At 46.6% G+C, this 24,890-nt stretch overlaps 1 protein-coding gene across 1 annotated transcript in view; it reads left to right on the top strand.

The window, feature by feature from the left end:
- Positions 1 to 24,890, top strand: part of TMEM241 (transmembrane protein 241) — a 143,197-nt gene that overhangs the window by 40,235 nt on the left and 78,072 nt on the right. Inside the window, exon 6 of the mRNA XM_030188024.1 lies at positions 20,179 to 20,204. Within this exon, the coding sequence (XP_030043884.1) occupies positions 20,179 to 20,204 (26 nt within the window). The remainder of the gene's footprint in view (positions 1 to 20,178; positions 20,205 to 24,890) is intronic.

Here is a 24,890-nt window from a genome sequence, read left to right as displayed (position 1 = left end):
AGTAGCTTCAAGGGATGGAGGGAGGGCGAACAAGGCAAGTAGCTTCGAGGGACGGAGGGAGGGAGCCCCTTGCTAGCGCCCGTTTCATTCCGCTCAGAAACGGGCATTTTTTCCTAGTATAATATAAGTTAGACATGAATAGATATCCAATTCAATAAAACATTCAGTAATGTCGATGAGATTTTACGACATTTATACCCCACATTTTCCCGTACAATTTCGAGTTAAATGTGGCTAACAAGCTAAAAAGAAGTTATTATAAAATATGAAACAAAATACATAAACCCACACATATCAGTAAGGAAAGAATTGTAAATATATAAAGAATTCAATAATAAAGCATAATGGGCAGAATGGAAGGGGGAGATTAGACACCAGAATCAAGTGACAGAAATTTTTTGAAAAGAAAATATTTCAAAAACTTACGAAAAACCAAATAATCATGTTGGGATCTTATATTTTTTGGCAAGGAATTCCACCATTTAGTGCCTTGATATGAAAAAGTAGCTGAATATATATTTATTTATTTGTTGCATTTGTATCCCACATTTCCCACCTTTTTGCAGGCTCAATGTGGCTTACATAGTACCGTAAAGGCATTCGCCAAGTCCGGTATGAGAAATACAGAGTGGTATTGCGTTAAAGATTCATGAGTAATAAATTAAGACGTCAAGGAGAGAGAGTTAGGTTAAGCCAGTTCTGGTATGAGTTTTGTTGTGTTGCAGGATTCAGGCGTTTAGGTAAGATCTTTATGGTATTCCTTTTTGAACAGGTTGGTTTTTAGTGATTTCCGGAAGTTTGTTAGGTCGTGTATTGTTTTCATGACGTTTGGTAGTGCATTCCATAATTGTGTGCTTATGTAGGAGAAGCTAGATGCATATGTTGTTTTATATTTTAGTCCTTTGCAGCTTGGGTAGTGGAGATTTAGGTATGTGTGTGCTGACCTTTTTGTGTTCCTGGTTGGTAAGTCTATGAGGTCTGCCATGTAGACTGGGGCCTCACCGTGAATAATTTTATGAACTAGGGTGCAAATTTTGAACACAATTCGTTCTTTGATTGGGAACCAGTGCAGTTTTTCTCTTAAGGGTTTGGCACTTTCGTATTTTGTTTTTCCAAATATGAGTCTGGCTGCAGTGTTTTGAGCAGTTTGAAGTTTCTTAATGATTTGTTCTTAATGATTTATAAACTTCTTTCTTACAGGTAGGAAAACGCAGGTAGTCTCTTGCACCAAAGATTGAATTACAAGAAGGCAAAGTAACAAGGAGCAACATATAGTCAGGGGTAATACCATACAAAATCTGAAATATGAGAGCACAGAGTTTGAATACAATCCTGGCCCTAATGGGAAGCCATGTATCAGCAAAGGAGTAGTACATGCTGCAGTATTTGGGGGAGTTTGCAGTTTCCTTAAGATACATTCTTTACACCCTGCATAGATAGAATTACAATAATCAAATTGGTTCAAAACAAGATTAGAGGAGAGGAAGTCACTGCATGAAACGGCAGACTAGTTCCTTCGCTCTCATTCCTAGCATGCTAACAATAGTGATATTCCTTGCCATTGGCACCTATTTTCTATTATACAAGAGGTGTAGACTTCTAGAATCGCTAGAATAGAGTAAATCTTCCACCACGCGGAAAAAAAGAGATGGAACGGCAGGTGAGACATTGAGCGAGCAAGGCCCTGTGCTGTCATGTGTCACCAGCACGTCTTTCCCAGTCTGACTTGGATTCGGCTCTGTCATTGGCGGAATTGTGGCTACCTCCTTCAAAGAAAGGTATTTCTAATGAGCTAACAAAGTTTCTTTCTGGAATACAAGCGGACATAAAAACCTCCTAAAGAAATCTTGGACAGGATAGCTACACTAAGTTCTGACCTCCGTGAGCTGGGGGAGCGTGTTGAAGACATAGAATTGAAATTGGATGAACATGTAGAATCAATTTCGACCCATACCTCTAGCATTCAGAAGCTGGGGAAGAAATATGAAGACCTGTCCTATAAACTGGACGACTTGGAAAATAGGGGTCTCCAGAATAATCTCCGCTTTCGGGGTGTGCCGGAAGGTGGAGCAACTGAAGTTGTCCCGGCTATTGTTGGATCTATCTGTGTCACCTTGCTGGGGCCCGAACTGAATGCTGCCCTGATTGACCTGGAAGGAGCTCATCATTCATTAACTCAGTCCTCGGATGGGAGGCCATGAGATATAATTGCACGTTTTCTTAAATTCGCTGGCAAAGATCTGATTCTAACAGTGCTCGTCAGATGCCGGACTTGGAGTACAACGGTTCCAGAGTTGCTGTGTATCAAGATCTTTCCCAATTAGCAGTGGAGGTGATGAGACCTGTTCTGGACATATTATACAAGGAGCAAATTTCGTACAGATGGGGGTTCCCATTCTCCATGAATTTTGCTTTTGGCGCCTTTCACATCCACGAGACCGAGATTATACCTACTATTCTCCTATGCATGATTCCTTTTCACGCATTGATTATATCTTTCTGGACACTAAATTGGTAGAGAAAGGGCCAGAAGCTGGCATTGGTAATATAACTATATCAGATCATGCACCGGTACGGGTATCTCTGCCTTCACTTAGGGAAGAGGTCAAAGACAAACTATGGACGTTAAACACCAGCTTGATGCTGGAAGCTGAGGTGGTGGGAGACTATAGGAAAGTATTAAAAGAATACTTGGAAAATAACAAAGATTCAGGTCCTTCTTTAAACACAGTTTGGGATGCAATGAAGGCAGTGTCTTGGGGTTACTTCTTGTACGTGGATAGTAAGCCCGCTCATTTCTAAAAGGTGCAGTTAGCCAACTGTTTTCACAAAATTCAGCATTTGGAGGCTAGTCATAAGGATAGCGGTTCACCTGAGATATTGCTGGAACTTCACAGTCTCCGGCTTCATTTAGATTCCATCTATTTTGAACAACTTAGCCTCTTGCAAGCGCGTCATGATACATTCTTATGAATTCACTAACAAAGTAGGGCGGGCCCTTACTCTTTGTGTAAACAAAAGGTTGATCGTACAATCGTACGTGTTCGAGGGAGTAAAGGTAGCTTGTTAAATACTTCCTCCTCCTCCTCCTGTATGATGGAAGCTTGGATCACAGTTGGGTTTATAATTCTACTACAGGGAAGGAAAATGACCAAATTAAATTAACTCGAAGGTCTTTTATCTATTGCTTATTTTTATGCTCATAAAAGTTATAATATCTAGGCTTAAAATTAATATTATGTTTCAACGTTTTTATTGATGACACTTCAAACAGAAATCACATTCCACATTCTGAATTTACATAGATACATTCCGGGTCGAGTAAACAAGTGAATCAGTGTGCTACTAACAGTCATCAAATTTTTTATCATTTTATCTCCCCCCTCCCCTCCCTCTATGTGTTCTTCAACTGTTAATTAAACAAGTTTTATTAAACATACACTAAAATAATGCAACCATTAACTCGTGTCAGGTGTTCAGTCCCCCCCCCCCCCCCCCCTTTACATTATCACTCTCTTCCTTTTTTAGCGAAGCATAGTCTTACAATCATCAAGCAACACTGGAGAAAATCAACATCCAGCACTAAAACAGCAATGCAGTTAGGACACCAACTCTTCAATGACATAAACAAGGGAGTCAAGTCTCCAGGTCATCCCCAGAGACTAGTATGTGTCCCAACCTTTAGACATTACTTATAGATCCATCCCAGAACGATATTAATATTGGCAAAAATTACAGTCCCATACTAAATTCTTTGCCCCGATAGTATCCATCTCCCCAATGGCTCCATTATGCTTCCTTTTACATCTCTTCCCTTTCCACCCCCCAACCCCTCCCCCCTGATTCTCCGCTCATGTCTGATTCCAAACTAATCAATTTGCAGCCACTACAGTGTATTAAGGACCAAGCTTCTCCCCCTGTGAGTCAAAGAGTCTATATATTTGCCCCAAAGTTTTAAAAAAGCAAGTTTCCGTTTGGGCCCACGTTTGGCTTCTTTTGCTTCCCACATCATCAACTGATGAACCAAGTTTCGCCAGTGCCAAAACTCAGGCCCCGTATCAGACGTCCAATACTGCAAGATACATTTTTTTGCCAGCAAGGTAAGTTTACGAAATAGGAGTGTCCCGTGAAGTGTCCCTGCCCCAACTGATCCCGGCAGATTCAACAACAACTGCTGGGGTGTGCCCACTATCCTATATCCTAATAGTGTGGACAGGTAGTTAGATATTTTCCCGCAGAATGCTTTAATTTTCCTACAGCCCCAAAAGCCATGATAAAAGGTATTTTCCGCATTCCCACAGCGCCTACACAACGATGTCTGTGTTCCTCCAAACTTTGCTAGTTGTACTTGAGACATATAGGCGCGATGTATGAAACGAAAGGCACATTCCCTATATTGTGCACCACCAACCACTTTTGGTATTCCTTTCAACTGCTTATTAATATCCCATGTCGTTAGACTAATTCCTAAATCTTTTTCCCAGCGCTCTTTCAATTGCGTCAGATTCCTGGGGCCTGTATTCTCCCACAGTGCCCTATGTAGCCCAGAAATGGAAGGGTTTGTCATAGAAATTTTTTCAAAAAAGTATTTCACCTTAGCTCCCAAGTTCTGCGCAAGTCTTTCCTTATTCAGTGATTGAATAAAATGTTGCAATTGACAATATGCAAATATGTCCCTCCACTGTGTATTATCAGTGCCTAACAATTGTTCCCGGGTTTTGATCTCTCCATTTTCGTTCAAGACATCTCCTAAGGAGATCAATCCCCGGTCTTCCCAGCATCGAAATACCTGGTTTGTTATACCTGCTTCAAACAACGGGTTCCCTCTAATACTTAAAAGTTCGGTTATGCCATTTCCTAATCTCAATTTATTCTCCAAAAACCTCCATGCCCTCCTCAATGGGTGCAACAACAAATTTTGCTTGCATCTATCAGGTATCTGAGATCTCTCTAATTGTAGCAAGGTTTGCGGCTGAAAAGGTTCAAAGAGTGCCTCTTCTATTTCAAGTGGTGTATAGTAACTGGTTCCAAAAATCCAGTCTCTAATATGCCGTAGCAAGCAAGCCATATTATACAACTGCAAGTCCGGCAATCCTAGCCCTCCCTGTTCCCAGCCACCTAGCAACCATTGATATTTCACCTTTGCCTTTTTATTTGCCCAACAAAATTTCACCACCAACTTGTAAAAGGCATTAAGATCTTTGCGCAGTAAGCATATTGGGATAGTTTGCAGCACGTAGAGCCACCGGGGTAGTATAACCATGCGAATTAGACATATGCGCCCTATTAACGGCAGCTGCAGAATGCTCCAACTCTCTAATTGTTGTCTAGTCTGGGCTAGTAATAACTTAATATTAGCAGAATAAAGATCCGCAGTCTTGGGGGTTAACTGTACTCCTAAATATCGAAATGTACCCGTCGCCCATCTAAGAGGAAATCTACCCTGCCAGGCCTCTCTGATGTTGACATTACTGACCAGAGCCTCAGACTTTTCTAAATTTAATTTAAACCCTGAATAAGTTCCAAATTCTTCAAATATTTCCAACAGGGCACGCAAAGACTCTACTGGGTTCGTAATCATGACTAGTAAATCATCTGCAAAAGCAGCCAGCTTAAATTCTTGATTATTGATTTTTACCCCTCGCACTGCAGGCATTGAGCAGATATCTCTAATCAGGGGATCTAAATAGAGAGCAAATAACAAAGGTGAAAGTGGGCACCCCTGCCTGGTTCCTCGCTCTATAGCAAACTCCTCTGAGCAACTATCATTGACCACAATGCGTGCTATCGGCTGGGCATATAAGGTTGTGACCGCTTTTACAAACCACCCTGTGAATCCATATGCTTTCAATGTCTCAAACAGATAACCCCACTGTACTCGGTCAAAAGCCTTCTCTGCATCAAAGCTGACCATTATTGCAGGTTCTGATTCCATCCCTATTTTCTCCAAGGCTGCCAAGATCTTTCGTAAGTTTTTTGAAATTGATCTCCCTTTAACAAATCCTACTTGCACATCCTGCACAAGGTTCGGCAAAATTTTCCCCAATCGTTTAGCTAATATCTTAGCAAATAATTTCATTTCACAATTCAACAATGATATTGGTCGGTATGACTCTGGCAAGGTCACCTCTCTTTTAGGTTTAGGAATTAAAATAATTTGTGCCGTATTTAGTTGCCCAGGCAAGTTACCCTCTTCCACCCATCCCGTAAAGACTTCCACCAGAATTGATTCTATCTCTGCGCCCATCAACTTATAAAACTCAACTCGCATTCCATCCGGTCCCGGTGCTTTCCCCATTTGACTATTAGCAATTGCCCAATGAACCTCCTCCACTGTAATAGGGGCATTTAAATAATTTCGTTCTTTATCCGAGAGTATTGGGTGTTTCACACCATCCAGGTATAGACTACTCGGTAGACCTGAGTCTTCTTCTGCCCGGTATAGCTTCTGATAAAATATTTTGAATATGTCTCGAATCTCCTTATCTGTGTGACATATTTTACCGTTCCCATCTTTTAGAGATGTAACTGTTCTCGAAGCCTGCTTACGAGCAATCAGTCTGGCCAGCATCTTCCCTCCCTTACTGCCATGTCTGTACAACTGAAATCTGTAGTAATCCTGAGATTTCTTCTCCCTCTCGTGAATGAGAGAATTCAGGGCCACTTGAGCTGACACAAGGTCTGTTTTCAGTTGCACCGTAGGCCTCTCCCCATATATTTTCCTCAATATCCTGATTTGCTTCTCTAGTCTCAATATTTCTTTATCTCTTGTCTTTTTAAACTGGCTGACAAAACTAATGATCTCTCCCCTTATCACTGCCTTTGCAGCTTCCCAGAACATCATGGAATTCGATGCAGTATGCTCATTGAAACGTTTATATTCCTCCCAACTTTTCATCAAGTGTTCTTGAAATCCACTATGATTGGTCAAATAGCTGGGGAATGTCCACTGCCTGTTCTTTGTTCCCACTCCCCCTGGGTTCCACGTCGCTCAGACCTCTGCATGATCTGAAATGGCATATGGACCAATCTGAGTATCTTGTATTTCTCCCATTAGGGAATGAGACATCAACAAATAGTCTATCCTAGACTGCGTGTTATGAGCCCTGGACATGTGTGTATAATCTCTCTCCTGTGGATGAAGGACCCTCCAAACATCTAATAGATCCAAAAGAGAGCAAAGGTTTGGCAGGCCCTTCGACATCCAACGAGACGGCGTGGGAGTAACAAGTGATTTATCTACCTGTGGGTTCCAGACCATATTGAAATCCCCCCCAGGATCAGCGGGACAGAGCCTTCTTTTGACAGGTGGCCTAGCAGTTGCTGGTAGAAATTATTATCTAGCTGGTTCGGAGCATAGATACTGCCTAATAAAATTTGTCTTCTAGCCAACTCTACCTTGCAAAAAATGTATCTTCCCTCTGAATCTTTAACAATATTACTAATATTCCCAGCCACTCCTTTCCGGAACAGAATAACCACTCCACCCTTCCTCCCCTTTGCAGGCGACTCAATACAATCCCCCACCCACCATTTTTTGAGCTTAGCATGTTCTGTGGTGTTCAAATGTGTCTCCTGTAAGAAAGCCACATCTGCCCGAATCCTCTGCAAATATCGTAAAATCTTGGATCTCTTCACAGGAGAGCCTATTCCTCCCACGTTCCATGTTACTATTTTAATCGCAGCTGTCAAAATTTTGATTCCCAGCCCACTGTACTATTATTTTATCCCCAGGGAAATGCCACCCCAGCCCATGGCCTCCCCCTCTTCCTCTATGACACTGTGTGAATTTCCCAGCATCAGCATGAGCGAATAAATCCCTTCCCCCCTCCCTCCCCTCCCTCTGCATCCCTGCACCCCCCATTTTACCCGTTCTTATGAACCGAGTCACTTTAACGCTTCCTCCAGCATTCCCCTATATTCAATAATTATATAGTCATTACCCCTCAAGAATATCCTATAGTCTACCCATTCTATCTCCCCCTGGGGTCACTTCCACAACAGCTTACATTCCCACATTCAACTGTCAAATATAATGAACACATATCTATACAAATCAACTTTATAACAGCCTTAAAATGTAAAGCTCAAGGCTCTCCTGCAGCATGTATTATAAACAGTTACCGTGTTATATTATATCTGTGAATCAGGAGCTGCTTATCCCTGCAGATTGAAGTACACACCACCAGCAGAGCTCCCCTGTGAAGCATCATAAACATTCTCAACCCACCAATCTTTATTCACTTATGTTCCTTATCCCAAATTCACTACAATGGGGTTCAGCAGAGCCACTTTAGCCCTTAACCCGTTTATCAAAACCCAGATCTCTCGATGTCTTCCTATGATAAGCTACAAGGAGATCTTTCTTTTCTGTCGATTATGCCTGGTCATGTGGAGCACTCTACCCGCGTTGAAATGTCTCTGGTAACTCCTTTTATATTCTGTCGCCCAATATGTAAAGATCACAGGGTCAGTCCTATTTCAATACAAAGCTGCCCCATTGATTTAAGTTTGATCAGGCAGTTCCAAAAAGTCAACTATCCACGCCCAGTTCCCCGAGTGATGAGCAAGCTGCCCTTGCCACATTAGCATTTCAATAGCCATCCATCAGCATGTCCCCCTTACCTATTAACACTGTCCTTGTAGTCTTACACAATACGTTCTGCCATAAGGACAGGACCGCGTTGTAGTTGGCTCTGATGAGAGTCAGCAGCAGTGTTGCAGTGTGGTTTGGGGTTAAATCACCTTTCACTTCAGGTGTTATCCTCGTATTACATTGTCAGGGCTCCCCACCCCTAGAGCGTTGCCAAACCACATGGGTCTCCACGGGCCACTTGTGAATTCTTATAAGAACTGAACAACAATTATAATCCAAAAACCAACTGAAAACTTACTCTCCGTATCTGCCATAAGTGGATCCAGTAGTCAAATGTTCATTCATCTCCACTGCTTAGTATTTGTTTAACAAATTGCTGGGCTTCCTGAGCCGAATTGCATATTTTTATATTGGATTGGTGAAAAATCTTCAGCCGTGCCGGATATAATAAAGCAAATTTGATTTTGTGCTGTATGAGCTGGGAGCACACCGGGGCAAAGTTCTTTCTCTGTGCAGCCACCGCCACAGAGTAATCCTGGAAACATAGGATTTTGTGATTATTGTAGTTTAGCCCCGTTCCTCCTCGTATGGCTTGCATTATTGCGGTTTTCTGCACGAAGTTGAGTATCCGGCAAATGACGACCCGGGGCTTGGTGGAATTTTGTCGCAGCGGTCCCACGCGGTGTGCCCTCTCAATTATTAGCGGCCCCATCTCTGTTGATAATTTGAGCTCCTTGACAAGCCAGGATTCCAAAAACGATCGAAGTTCCTTGTCTCCTAATTCCTCCGGGAGTCCAACGAAGCGCAAGTTATTGCGCCGTGACCGATTTTCAAGGTCTTCAATCTTTTCTGCCTGCGTCTCCACCATTTTTATTAACTTGGAGTACTGCTGTTCCATGTTAGATACCTGGTCTTCCAGGGCTCCTGTGCGCTGTTGAAACAATACCATGTCCTGGCTTATTTGCGACATATCATTTTTAAGCCCTTCCAGCTTTACATCCAGGCCCTGCAATTTTTTATCCAGTATTGCTTCTAGGGCAGTAGTCACTTCACCAACAATTTCGGCAGCCCACGCCGAGCTAACTGATGTTCCCGGCGGGCTCGGCGGTGCCGCCATCTTGTCATCTCCTGCCTTACACTTCTCTTTGTCTCAACGCAATGTTTTGGTCGCCATCGCCGTTTCTAGACTCCCAGCTCCGTTCGTATTAGAGTCTAGGTAAGTTTATAAACTAGATCGAATCCTCAATCGTTATCTTGAAGGGATTTATCAGCGGAAAATGTGGAGGAAGCACGGAGCAGCGCGATCAGCAACTGCTCGTGTGCATCGCGTCACGAGACTCTCCTTAAAATTAATACTAAAAGAAAACCTTGTATATGTCTTTTTTACAAAATCTAATTCCATACCATCTAGAAATACAAAAACGTTAATCGGGATCAATAAAAATATTGAAAAAAAATAAAAAGTGAAATATGTTATTACAGCATGTGAAATTAAAGAATGGAAATGAAAACGCTTTAACAAAGCCTTCAACTCAAGAAAAGAGCTATGGTATATGAAATTTCTCCGAGGACAAGCAGGCTGCTTGTTCTCACTGATGGGTGACGTCCACGGCAGCCCCTCCAATCGGAATCTTCACTAGCAAAAACCTTTGCTAGCCCTCGCGCACCGCGCATACGCGGCCGTCTTCCCGCCCGAAACCGGCTCATGCCGGCCAGTCTTCTTTTGTCCGCGCTCGGTACGGTCGTGTTACGCCGTTCGCGCCCCTTAAGTTGACCTCGCGCGTCTCTTTTGACTTTTCGCTAAAAAAAAAAAAATGGATTTCGGAAGAAGACCTTTTCGGTCTTTTTCCCTTTCCTCTATTTCCAGTTTTTGCCCCGGTAAGTTTCTTTTCGTCTTCGGGGTAGGCCCTTTTGAGGGCTCGGGTCGAATTTTTTCTCCCCCTCTTTTTGGTGCCTTACGCAATCACGAGTTTTGATCTCGCCGGCGTGATTTTTCCGCCCATGTCATCGAAGTCTCGCAGCGGCTTCAAGAAGTGCACCCAGTGCGCCCGGGTAATCTCGCTCACTGACAGGCACGCGTCGTGTCTTCAGTGTCTGTGGGCTGGGCACCGCCCGCAGGCCTGTAGTCTGTGCGCCCTTTTACAAAAGCGGACTCAGGTAGCAAGATTGGCCCAGTGGAACGTTTTGTTCTCGGGCTCTTCGTCGGCATCGGCACCGGGAGTATCGAGTGCATCGACGTCGACAGCGTCTAGACCTTCGTCCTCTGCTGCGACTGCATCGAGTGCATCGAGGCATCGACCCTCTGCATCGGGGCTGAGACATCGGAAGGCTGCGTCGGCGTCGGTGATACCGGGACCTCCACTTCTGCTGATGTCGTCGGACGGTGGTGCTTCGACTGGAGTGCAGGTGAGGGCTGTCCATTCCCCTGCTGGTGGCGGTGAGCCTTCAGGTGGGTCTCCCCCTACCCTGAGGGCTCCTGTGGTACAGCCCCCCCGAGACCGATCTTATTCGGCCTCGGCCCCGAGGAAGCGACGGCTGGATTCTACGTCCTCCTCGTCGGTGCCGGGAGGTTCCGGTGACATGCTTCGTTCCAAAAAGTCGAAGAAGCATCGACACCGGTCCCCTTCCCGTATCGGCACCGAGAGCTCTGGGTCGCCGAGGGAGTCGGCACCCAGTAGGCATCGGCACCGAGAGGACCGCTCACCCTCTGTTCAAGAGGTGTCGATGCGCTCCACTATGGACAGCCCGGAACAGCCTCCATGCCCGGAACAGACTCTGACATCGATGCCTGCATCGGCTTCCACGTCTTTCTCCACAGCCGCTTTGCACGAGAGTCTCCGGGCCGTCCTCCCAGAGATCCTGGGAGAGCTGTTGCGCCCTTCCCCTCCGGTACCGGGGGTGCTTGTGCCACCGGTACCGTCGAGTGAGGCGCCGGCTGGCCCCTTGCCCGGGGTGAGGTCTCCGACATCGGTGCCACTTGCGGTACCAACTGCGTCGGCTCCCCGACGACGTCGGCGGAGGGAGCTTCGCCGGTGCGGGCGAGGGAGTCTACCTCTCGACGCTCCCACCGTGGCCGTGGTCCCACGGAGTCGAGCCGGGCACGGCTTCAGACACAGGTCCGTGAACTTGTGTCTGATACCGATGGTGAGGCCTCGTGGGAGGAGGAGGAGGACATCAGATATTTCTCTGACGAGGAGTCTGATGGCCTACCTTCTGATCCCACTCCCTCCCCTGAAAGGCAGCTCTCTCCTCCCGAGAGTCTATCTTTTGCGGCCTTTGTCCGGGAGATGTCTACGGCCATCCCCTTCCCGGTGGTTGTGGAGGACGAGCCCAGGGCTGAGATGTTTGAGCTCCTGGACTATCCTTCTCCACCTAAGGAAGCGTCCACAGTACCCATGCATCATGTCCTCAAAAAGACATTGCTGGCGAACTGGACCAAGCCATTAAGTAATCCCCACATTCCCAAGAAGATCGAGTCCCAGTACCGGATCCATGGGGACCCAGAGCTGTTGCGCACTCAGTTGCCTCACGACTCTGGAGTTGTGGATTTGGCCCTAAAGAAGGCTAAGAGTTCTAGGGAGCATGCTTCGGCGCCCCCGGGCAAGGACTCTAGAACCTTAGACTCCTTTGGGAGGAAGGCCTACCATTCTTCTATGCTCGTGCCCAAAATACAGTCTTACCAGCTCTACACGAGCATACACATGCGGAACAATGTGCGGCAGTTGGCGGGCTTGGTGGACAAGCTCCCCCCTGAGCAAGCCAAGCCATTTCAGGAGGTGGTCAGGCAGCTGAAGGCGTGCAGAAAATTCCTGGCCAGAGGGGTGTATGACACCTTTGATGTTGCGTCCAGGGCTGCTGCTCAAGGTGTGGTGATGCGCAGACTCTCATGGCTGCATGCCTCTGACCTGGAGAATAGGATGCAGCAGCGGATTGCGGACTCACCTTGCCGTGCGGATAATATATTTGGAGAGAAAGTCGAACAAGTGGTAGAGCAGCTCCACCAGCGGGACACCGCTTTCGACAAGTTCTCCCGCTGGCAGCCTTCAGCTTCTACCTCTACAGGTAGACGATTTTTTTAGGGGGAAGGAAGACTGTTCCCTACGCTTCTGGTAAGCGTAGGTACAATCCTCCTTCTCGACAGCCTGCGGCCCAGGCTAAGCCCCAGCGCGCTCACTCTTGTCGGCAGCGTGCACCTCAGCAAGGCCCCTCGGCTCCCCAGCAAAAGCAAGGGACGAGCTTTTGACTGGCTCCAGCAGAGCATAGCCGATATCCAAGTGTCAGTGCCGGGCGACCTGCCGGTCGGAGAGAGGTTGAAAGTTTTTCACCAAAGGTGGCCTCTCATAACCTCCGATCAGTGGGTTCTCCAAATAGTCCGGCAAGGATACACCCTCAATTTGGCCTCAAAACCTCCAAATTGTCCACCGGGAGCTCAGTCTTACAGCTTCCAACACAAGCAGGTACTTGCAGAGGAACTCTCCGCCCTTCTCAGCGCCAATGCGGTCGAGCCCGTGCCATCCGGGCAGGAAGGGCTGGGATTCTATTCCAGGTACTTCCTTGTGGAAAAGAAAACAGGGGGGATGCGTCCCATCCTAGACCTAAGGGCCCTGAACAAATATCTGGTCAAAGAAAAGTTCAGGATGCTCTCCCTGGCACCCTTCTCCCCATGATTCAGGAAAACGATTGGCTATGCTCTCTGGACTTGAAGGACGCCTACACACGCACATCCCATTACTACCAGCTCACAGACAGTATCTGCGATTTCAGCTGGGCACGCGTCACTTCCAGTACTGTGTGCTACCCTTTGGGCTCGCCTCTGCGCCCAGAGTGTTCACGAAGTGCTTGGCTGTGGTAGCAGCGGCACTTCGCAGACTGGGAGTGCATGTGTTCCCTTATCTCGACGATTGGCTGGTGAAGAACACATCCGAGGCAGGAGCTCTACAGTCCATGCAGATGACTATTCGCCTCCTGGAGCTATTGGGGTTTGTGATAAATTATGCAAAGTCCCATCTTCTCCCAGTGCAGAGACTCGAATTCATAGGAGCTCTGCTGGATTCTCGGACGGCTCGTGCCTATCTCCCAGAGGCGAGAGCCAACAACTTGTTGTCCCTCGTCTTGCGGGTGCGAGCGTCCCAGCAGATCACAGCTAGGCAGATGTTGAGATTGCTAGGCCACATGGCCTCCACAGTTCATGTGACTCCCATGGCCCGCCTTCCCATGAGATCTGCCCAATGGACCCTAGCTTCCCAGTGGTTTCAGGCGGCTGGGGATCTAGAAGACGTGATCCACCTGTCCACGAGTTTTCTCAAATCCCTGTATTGGTGGACGATTTGGTCCAATTTGACTCTGGGACGTCCTTTCCAAATTCCTCAGCCACAAAAAGTGCTGACTACGGATGCGTCTCTCCTGGGGTGGGGAGCTCATGTCGATGGGCTTCACATCCAAGGAAGCTGGTCCCTCCAGGAACGCGATCTGCAGATCAATCTTCTGGAGTTACGAGCGGTCTGGAATGCTCTGAAGGCTTTCAGAGATCGGCTGTCCCACCAAATTATCCAAATTCAGACAGACAACCAGGTTGCCATGTATTACATCAACAAGCAGGGGGGCACCGGATCTCGTCCCCTGTGTCAGGAAGCCGTCAGCATGTGGCTCTGGGCTCGCCGTCACGGCATGGTGCTCCAAGCCACATACCTGGCAGGCATAAACAACAGTCTGGCCGACAGGTTGAGCAGGATAATGCAACCTCACGAGTGGTCGCTCAACTCCCGAGTGGTGCGACAGATCTTCCAAGCGTGGGGCACCCCCTTGGTAGATCTCTTCGCATCTCGAGCCAACCACAAGGTCCCTCAGTTCTGTTCCAGGCTTCAGGCCCATGGCAGACTGGCATCGGATGCCTTCCTCCTGGACTGGGGGAAGGTCTACTGTATGCTTATCCTCCCATACCTCTGGTCGGGAAGACTTTGTTGAAACTCAAGCAAGACCGAGGCACCATGATTCTGATTGCTCCCTTTTGGCCGCGTCAGATCTGGTTCCCTCTTCTTCTGGAGTTATCCTCCGAAGAACCGTGGAGATTGGAGTGTTTTCCGACCCTCATCACACAGACCGAAGGGGCGCTTCTGCATCCCTGCCTCCGGTCCCTGGCTCTCACGGCCTGGATGTTGAGAGCGTAGACTTTGCCTCTTTGTCAGAGGGTGTCTCCCGCATCTTGCTTGCTTCCAGGAAGATTCCAGTAAGAGGAGTTACTTCTTTCTATGGAGGAGGTTTGCCGTCTGGTGTGACAGCAAGGCCCTAGATCCTCGCTCTTGTCCTACACAGACCCTGCTAGAATACCTTCTCCACTTGTCTGAGTCTGGTCTCAAGACCAACTCTGTAAGGGTTCACCTTAGTGCAATCAGTGCATACCATTACCGTGTGGAAGGTAAGCCGATCTCAGGACAGCCTTTAGTTGTTCGCTTCATGAGAGGTTTGCTTTTGTCAAAGCCCCCTGTCAAACCTCTTACAGTGTCATGGGATCTCAGTGTCGTTCTCACCCAGCTGATGAAACCTCCTTTTGAGCCACTGGACTCCTGCCATCTGAAGTACTTGACCTGGAAGGTCATTTTCTTGGTGGCAGTTACTTCAGCTCGTAGAGTCAGTGAGCTTCAGGCCCTGGTAGCCCAGGCCCCTTACACCAAATTTTATCATAACAGAGTAGTCCTCCGCACTCACCCTAAGTTCTTGCCAAAGGTTGTGTCGGAGTTCCATCTGAACCAGTCAGTTGTCTTGCCAACATTCTTTCCCCGTCCTCATTCCTGCCCTGCTGAACGTCAGCTGCACACATTGGACTGCAAAAGAGCATTGGCCTTCTATCTGGAGCGGACACAGCCCAACAGACAGTCCGCCCAATTGTTTGTTTCTTTTGATCCCAACAGGAGGGGAGTGGCTGTGGGGAAACGCACCATATCCAATTGGCTAGCAGATTGCATTTCCTTCACTTACGCCCAGGCTGGGCTGGCTCTTGAGGGTCATGTCATGGCTCATAATGTTAGAGCCATGGCAGCGTCGGTAGCCCACTTGAAGTCAGCCACTATTGAAGAGATTCGCAAAGCTGCGACGTGGTCATCTGTCCACACATTCACATCTCATTACTGCCTGCAGCAGGATACCCGACGCGACAGTCGGTTCGGGCAGTCAGTGCTTCAGAATCTGTTCGGGGTTTAGAATCCAACTCCACCCCCCTAGGCCCATGTTTATTCTGTTCCAGGCTGCACTCTCAGTTAGTTGGATAAATTGTTAGGTCAATCTCAGTTATGTCCTCGCCGTTGCGAGGCCCAATTGACCATGGTTGTTGTTTTGAGTGAGCCTGGGGGCTAGGGATACCCCATCAGTGAGAACAAGCAGCCTGCTTGTCCTCGGAGAAAGCGAATGCTAAATACCTGTAGAAGGTATTCTCCGAGGACAGCAGGCTGATTGTTCTCACAAACCCGCCCGCCTCCCCTTTGGAGTTGTGTCTTCCCTTCTCTTTGTCTTGCTACATATGAGACTGGCCGGCACGAGCCGGTTTCGGGTGGGAAGACGGCCGCGCATGTGCGGTGCGCATCGGCGCGCGAGGGCTAGCAAAGGTTTTTGCTAGTGAAGATTCCAATTGGAGGGGCTGCCGTGGACATCACCCATCAGTGAGAACAATCAGCCTGCTGTCCTCGGAGAATACCTTCTACAGGTATGTAGCATTCGCTTTCTATGAAACAAACCAGGAGAAAAAAAAATAACCAGCATAATGCTATACTATACACATCACTGAAAGACAATTTTCGAAGCCTCTGCCAAAAAGGTAAATTAAAAATTCAGTCTGACAAGTGAAACCACACGTCAAAATGATCCATCCCCACACCAGGAACTTATCAATTTACAGTAAATTAACCAGGTTACAGACATATACCGTACCATAATACCGTACGATACAACATAAGTGCTTTCAATGAACACTACACAAGTCACAAACTATCTCCCATTTGCCGGAGACAGCAGACATACCCCTGCTGTTGACTGTATGGATGGCAATTTCTCTCTTTCCTTCTCTTCCTCAGATGGGGAAGGCAGCTGCGGGCAGGAGCATCACAGTGATTGAAAGAAACTGCCACGATCTTCCCTGTGACGTGTCCTGCCCCTGCAGAACAGGAAATTGCATCAGAACATATCACAGGGAAGATTGTGGCAGTTCCTTTCAATCGCTACGATGCTCTTGCCCTGCCTACAGCTGTTGAGGAAGGTTAGCAAGTATTGTTGGACCACGGGGAGCGGGGGGGAGGGGGGGGTAAGAAAAGGGGAGAAACTCTGGAACCGGGGGGGGGGGGGGGTAAGAAAAGGGGAGAAACACTGGAACCGTGTGGGGGGAGGGGGGGGATAATACAAGGAGAGAAATACTTGACTTGCAGGTGACAGGGAGGGATGGAAAGAAGAAAACTGCCAACAGTCTCAGCAAGTGGGGAGAGAGAGCATGAGCAGTCGATTCTCTTGTTCATCATGTTAAGCCTCTTATATGGGGCGCGGGCGCCTATGGCAGTTAGTCTTCAGTGATGTAAATTAATGGAAACACTTCTAAAACAGCTGGTAGAGAAGTTAAGAACATAAGAGTAGCCATGCTGGGTCAGACCAATAGTCCATCTAGCCCAGTATACTGTTTCTAACAGTAGCCAAGCCTGGCAGAAACCCAAATTGTGGCACCATTTCATTCTACAAATTCTAGGGCAAGCAGTTGCTTCCCCATGTCTGTCTCAATAGCAGACTATGAACTTTTCTTCCAGGAACTTGTCCAAACCTTTTTTAAACCCATATACACTAACAGCTGTTACCACATCCTCCTGCAAAGAGCTCCAGAGCTTAACTATTTGTTGAGTGAAAAAATGTTTCCTCCTGTTTGTTTTAAAAGTATTTCCAAATGTATTACAGGACCTGAGGTAGCATGGTTTTACTAGAGGAAAGTCTTGTCAGACTAATCTGATTAACTTCTTTGACTAGGTGACCAAACAGTTGGATTTAGGGAGAGCGCTAGATGTGATGTACTTTAGATTTCAGCATAGCCTTTGACACGGTTCCTGAAGGTGACTAATAAATAAACTGAGTGCTGTTGGTCTGGAACGCAAAGTTACTAACTGGTTTAGAAAGTGGTTAAGTGGGAACAAGACAGATGGTGGTAAATGGAGTTCACTCAGAGGAAAGGATGTTACCAGTGGTATGCCGCAAGGATCGGTTCTTGACCTGGCTCTTTGTAACATCTTTGTGAGTAATATTTTGGAAGGGCTGTTGGGTAAGATTTACCTCTTTGCGGACGATAAAAATACTCTGTAATAGGGTAGACACTCCTGATGGTGTGAATAGCATGAGGAAGGATCTAGCTAAGCTAGAAGAATGGTCCAGAAGTTGGCAACTAAGATTTAATGCTAAAAAAAACCAAAAACGGTCATGTACTTGGGAAACAGAAACCCAAGGGAGCAGTACCATTTAGGAGGAGAAGTACTTCTGTGCTTGAAAGAAGAGTGAGACTTGGGGGTGATTGTTACTGATGAACTTAAGGTGGCCAAACAGGTAGAAAGGGCGACAGCCAAAGCCAAAAGAAAACTTTGGTGTATAGGAAGAGGAATAGCCAGCAGGAAAAAGGAGGTGATAGTACTTCTGTGTAAGTCTCTGATGAGATCCCATTTGGAGTACTGTGTGCAGTTCTGGAGACCACACCTTCAGAAAGATATAACCAGGATAGAGTCAGCCCAGAGGGTGGCTATTACAATGATCAGTGGTCTTCATCATAAAGCTTATAGAGACATTCGTAGACCTCAATATGTATACATTGGAAGAAAAGATGAGAGGAGATATGATTGAGACATTTAAATGTCTGTGTGGTATAAATGCACAGGAGGCCAGTCTCGTTTCAACTGAAAGAAAGCTCTGGAACAAGAAGGCATAAGATGAAGTTGAAGGGGGATAGAAGACTCAAAGTAATCTAAAGAAATACTTCTTTATGGAAAGAGTGGTAGATGTGTGAAATGACCTCCTGGTGGAGGTGTTGGAGATGAGGATTGTATCTGAATTCAAGAACGCATGGGGCAGGCACGTGGGATCCCTTAAGGGGAGGAAGAGATAGTGGATAGTGGATGTGCCATATGACCTTTATCTGCCGTCATTTTCTATGTTCAAGGATCACAGAGCTCCTGAAAACCTCTCACTTCAACAAGGCATACCACAACAATCGATTGTTGTGGTATGCCTTGTTGAAGAGAGAGGTTTTCAGAGATTTACGAAAGCTGGTTAGTTCGTAAGTTGTTTTTAGGTTAAGTGGTAGTGCATTCCACAACTGTGTGCTCATATAGGAAAAGCTGGACGCATGTGTTTGTATTTGTTTGTATTTTGTATTTCTACTGGGGACTCTGGTATCATGTGAGTCGGTAGTAATTGCCAAAGAGTTTACTTCTTCTTGCAAAATTGCAGGAAACTAAGCCTCCCAGTGACATCACTGCTGCTGATATTCTTTATTTTGCAACCTCTGTTTCATGAAACTCATTTCTTTCAAAGCCTCCCACTGCTGTTACTGTTTCCTTACTGTCTCTTATAATGCTGTTGCAGCTGCAGCCACATGATTTATACCGAGTTGCTACACTGACAGAAGTAGGGAAGATACTGATTGGTCGTGTTTTATAATTAAATGAGGAACATGGAAGAGGGAGGGATGACCGAACACATAACATGTTTTTGGTTGGAAATGATCGCACAAACCAACCTCTGCCCCCAAACTCCCTGACTGCTCATGTTGTATGGGGGAGGAAAAAATTGGCTGGACTATTCTGCCCTGCAATGGCAGGAGAAGTAAGTCTGCTTATGCACAAAAATAAGTTAAGTGCCTATCTGTAATCTAATCAAATTAATTCTTGTATACTGCTAATATCCCCTTTCCATGGTTCAGTGCAGTAATCTAGAAGTATGTCCCATCATATTGCGTATTGGACTTCTGCACTTCCCCTTCAGGATCACCAACATTTCAGAGGCAAAAGGCAGTAAGCTCATTGCAGAGAAACCAACCAAAATGAGATTTTTCTCGCAATCATCCAGAATGGACTTCCTTCTGCCATTTGCAGGGCAGTATGGCAGTGACTCACCCCATTCACTGCCTGTGAATGGAAGAATAAAAGAAGCATGGAGATGGGGAAAACGGTAGATCCAAGATAAGGGAGACAGACTTTTAGGATGAGTGGGATGGGGTAAGGGAGGAAGGAAGAAGTAAGAAAATGGGTTAAGCCGGGGGGGGGGGGGGTGGAGGGAAAGGAGAAGAGAGATAAACAAGAAAAATACACAACTGTAATAAAACTTTTTTATTTACAAATATTTTCAACAAAAACTTGTTTCCATGCATATGTAATATTCAACAATGTTTGCAAATGTGCAGCAGAATTTAAACCTTCCAACAAAATCTGTGCCTGGTAAGGGAAGAGGGAACTTGGTTATATTGCACAACCAGTAAACATTGTACCTAGACCTGAGCTACAAAACTAGCAGCCCCTCTCCAGGGATTGAGAATGTGATTGCAGAAAATAATTATCAATTTTATTTTCTTGCAGCATGTGTCTTTGATGAAAATTTGCAGGTAAGTAAAATTTTAAATCCTCTGCAGTGCCATTGTTTTGAAGGCAGGGCGAAGTTGTATATTGCTTTTTTTTTTTTAGTCCATTTTTGTTTTCCTCCTGTAGACCGCTATCTTTCTACCTCTTTTCACCCTAAATTGCATTCATGAGCAATCCTGAAGAAGTTTTTGCTGGTCTGAATGCTGAAAGGGCATCCCTACTTGGTCAGCGAGATCTGCTCTAGTAGCACAGCCATCCTCTCTTCCTCCTGCAGTAAGCCTGACCTCAGCATACACAGAGTCTTTTACTAAGGTGTGCTGGCGTTTTTAGCTTGCGTTAAAAATAGGCGTGCGCTAAACGCTAGAGACACCAATGTACTTCTGTGTTCGTCTTTAGCATTTAGCATGCGCCTATTTTTAGCACGCGCTAAAAATGCCAGTGCACCTAAGTAAAAGACCCCCGTAGGGTATAGAAAGGGTCTGACTCTAGCCCTTGTGTACCATAGTGCTGTGTGTGTGGGCCTGGCTGTAAAATCCTCTCAATATTTTTCAGATGCATGCAAGTGGAAGTTCTCCTAATATTCTTTCTATACGCTGATGAGTTCAAGCTGTCTATCTGAACAGTTTATCTGGGACTGACTAGATTTATAGCAGAATGACTGAACTAATTTGGTTAGTATGAAATACTGTGTGATGTGGATGCCACATTAATCCAATCAAAGCTCTGTTTTGCATAGGGGTTCTGTGTGGATAATTCAAGATGTTCACATTTCCCCAATTATTTTACTAAAAGCTCTGTCAAACACTGAGCCTTATGTCAAATATCTGTAAGGGCATTGCTAATGTGCATGTATTTGACAGCATGTATACTGGGAGAAGCATTTTCATTCATAGAGAGAGAGTGCCAGTAATTATATCTATAATGACAACTTTTCAAAAAATGTATACATAGAATTGCAGCCAGTTAAGCAGCAAAACTTCAAATGTTTTTTGTCATGTTGATGGGAAGATATGAAAAATAGGGGTGGGGGAGGATTAAGCAGTGACGTTCCTAGGGGCGCTGACACCCGGGGCGGTCGCCGATGCGCCCCGCCCCCTGGGTGCAGCGCCCCCCCCTGTGCAGCGCGAACCCCCTCGTCACCCCCCACCGGGTGCAAGCCGCCGCTGGGGGGGGGTGCCGCGCGCCGGTCAGCTTCGTTGTTTCCATGCTCCCTCTGCCCCGGAACCAGGGGCGTAGCTACGGGTGGGCCTGGATGGGCCCAGGCCCACCCAGTTTCGTCTCAGGCCCATCCTCACCTTCTCCCACCCCCGCCATAGCGCTGCCTCCTCTCCTGCACTTCGCGGTGTCTATCTCCCACCCTCACGGCAGCGCTTTCAATTTGCTATCAGCGCTGCCTGCCTGACAGCTGACAGACGTGACACGACGTCCTCCTTCTCCGGGGCCTTCCCTCTGCCACGTTGATTCAACTTCCTGTTTACGCAGGGTGGATTGCACGCGGCAGAGGGAAGGTCCCGGAGCAGGACGTCGTTGCGCCGCTTCTGTCAGCTGTCAGGCAGGCAGCGCCGATAGAGCGCTGCCGCGGCAGTGGGAGACGGAGACCATGAAGTGCAGGAGACGAGTCAGCGCCACGGTGGGAGAAGGTGAGTGGAGGCAGCGTCGATAACTTTAAAGGTGCTTTGCGCTGCGTGGGGGGGGGGGGGGGGTTGGGGTTGTAGTGTCCCACCCATCCAACCCGCTGGCCCACCCAAAAATTGTCTTCTGGCTACGCCACTGCCCGGAACAGGAAGTAACCTGTTCTGGGGCAGAGGGAGCATGGAAACAACGAAGCTGACCGGCGCGCGGAACCCCCCCAGCGGCGTGCACCCGGGGCGGGCCGCACCCACCGCCCCCCCCCCCCCCCCTTAGTACGCCACTGGGATTAAGTACAAGTGCCCTCTCACTCTCCTTTTAATCCCTGGCCAAAACGAGTATTTTTATGACAACTTGCACACAATTTGGAAGAGGTACAAACCCAGTGGGGAAACTTATTTTGAATATTTTATTTTATTATTTATAAATGTGATTGCATTTCAAGAGTATAAAGTCTATCCAGGCAATTTACAATACTAAGCAAACACAACATATGTATACCATGAGCAGCCAGATTGGTTTCTCCTCTTTTAGCTGGATTAAAAGAGGTTCTGATTCATTTAGCTGGAGGATGGCGATTCTGCAGTTTGATTGTATCCCAAATCAAGACTGCTACCCCTGTACCCCGTCTTCCTGGTCTTGGTTGATGTTGAAACCTGTTAGACCTAGTTCAACCAGTGGTAAACCCCCGCTTTCATCTAGGCATCTTTCACTTATTCCTACAGTATCAAGATGCTGTTCATGGATGACATCATGAATCACTGAGGACTTCTTTGCAGCTGATCTGGCATTCACCAGTCCTATAGTTCCCAAGGGTAGTCTGGGGTTGCTGGGTATAGCTTTGGTATGGTAATGAGGTGATCTTTTAAGTAATGTTATGTAGGTGTTTGACCCCTTTTCAGTTTTGTCTTTTCTTTGGTTTCTCTAATTGGTTGGTTAGTAATCAACATATTGTAACACCAAGGCTACCACCTGGGAGAAAAATTTATTATTGTACACATTTGGAACATAAAGGCTACAAAAGAGATGTTTGTTGCACAACAGATCACCCAGCACTACTACGGTTCTACCTTGTAGATCCTTAATTACTTTATGGGTTTTCCATAAAGCTTCTTAAACACGATAGCTGCTCCCCTTTGCCACCCATTAAAGACAGAGGCTGCCACCTCCTTCACTCAAAACCTGTGCAACTCTGAGACGTGTGTTTCCTGCAACAGAGCAACATTTGCTCCTCTCTTCAAATAGGAAAGAATTTTGGGATGTTTGATAGGTGAATGAATACCACTAACATTCAACGAGAATATCTTTAGTTCAGTCATAGTCCCAAACAGTCATCTTTTCACGCCACATTCTAGTCTAACATATCTCATGGTGTCAGGCCCCAGCCATACCCCCCACCCCACTGTTCCAGTTCTCCAAACCATTCTTGACTTCACTGATGATCCCGTGCTGGGTTATCTGCCTGTCCCTAGAGCTAAACCCTTTTCGGACGCGTACAAGACCCCCCCCCTTCCCTCCTACCCTCCATCATCTATATACTACACAACCCTCACACACAAATTTTTCCCCACACTATTACCCCTCCTCTCTCCAAACAACCTTTCCATTGTGCTACCCACCCTCACCCCATCACAAATACCCACAGGTCCCTGGCTATTGCCCCACCAAAGATCTTGGTAATAACGTGTCTTGGTTCCATGCCACGTCCCAGATGTCCTTCTCCAGTATCTTCTAGAGAGAAAGCTTAAAGGCCAAGACTATAAGTTTCAATGTGGTAGCTTGCTCCATCACCCAGCACAGCCATAACTATGAATGTATGTAATCCAGTCAAGTTAGCAACATGCCAGTAGCTCTGCTGGGTGTCAATCAATGTAAGTAGAACTGAAAAATCCCATCGATAGTCTACAGTTGCCCACACACATCCTGTCAGTTCCTTTTGTCTCCATCAGCATTTCGCTCACCCAGGGCTGAAACAAATTTTTTTCAAGGATTGTACTGTATCACATTGGTGCAAGGATCCATTATAAACATTTTTTTACTTTAGCTGGGAACCGCATCATGAAGCGGATGCCTTGATTGACCAGCTGCGTACAATATGGTGCCACTGCGCGTCTTCGCACTGCCACCTGAGTGGAAAATCCTCAGAGTAGTACCTTAAGATTACAAATCTCCACTTGTCAAGCTGAGCGGTATGCTCTGAAGTTATTTATCTTATCCACATAGTTCAAGAATTGTGCAGTTACCACCCGTGTTCTGCCATAATCCAGTACCATTGGCCTCAAACGATGTGCGCACTCTCCACTTAGAAATGTTTTACTATCCTGCTGGCCTGCAAGGCAGCTCATTTTTACACAATGAAATTAGGTCTTTATCCATTATGTCCTCCGACAGACCAACTAGTTGAATGTTGTTCCTATGGCTACGGTTCTCATAATACTCCAGTTGTTCCTCTACTCTGGCATTTTGTGTGTGCAGGTGATCCACCTATTCCTGTAGGTCTCCTGTGACTATTTCCTGTGCATTGAGCTGATGCTCAGCAGCCTCAGAGGCCTGGTTTGTCAGCATCTCCTTCATTTCATGAAGTGTGAATTGAAGCTGTGACATCTTATCCTCCAATACTGCCTTGACGCACTGGGTAAGATGACACGCCACCTCTTCAGACATTAAGAGAACAGTTTGTTTCTTCTCAGCCATCATTTTTGAGTCAGTGACATGTGCTTTGTCAGCTATGCTGTTTCTAGTTTTGCTGGACATACCAGCTGTAGCCAACCAATATTTCAGCTCCACTGTGTACTACGTAATATTTGTCACCGAATGCAGCCCTCTGACCAAGCAGATAATCAGGTAGTATGTTTAATGAGGCAATGGTCAGGAGCTCCTGTGGATTGACCTCTGGTGGGTTCCTGAACCAAGGGCTAGGAGGCCCCAGCCAATGACAGATGAGTCACTTAGGAACAGGTAGAAAATTGTGACTGGAGGACTTAGCCAAAACTAGAGCAGGAACAGCAGGAGCAGAGGCTAGAGACAGGGTAGACATGGCTGGAACAGGAACAGCAGGAGCTGAGATTGGAGACAGGTCC

Source organism: Microcaecilia unicolor, chromosome 1 (genome assembly GCF_901765095.1).
Source record: "Microcaecilia unicolor chromosome 1, aMicUni1.1, whole genome shotgun sequence".
Lineage (NCBI taxonomy): Eukaryota > Metazoa > Chordata > Amphibia > Gymnophiona > Siphonopidae > Microcaecilia > Microcaecilia unicolor.
Note: the sequence above shows the minus strand (reverse complement) of the source record. Positions and strands in the feature narration are given on the sequence as shown.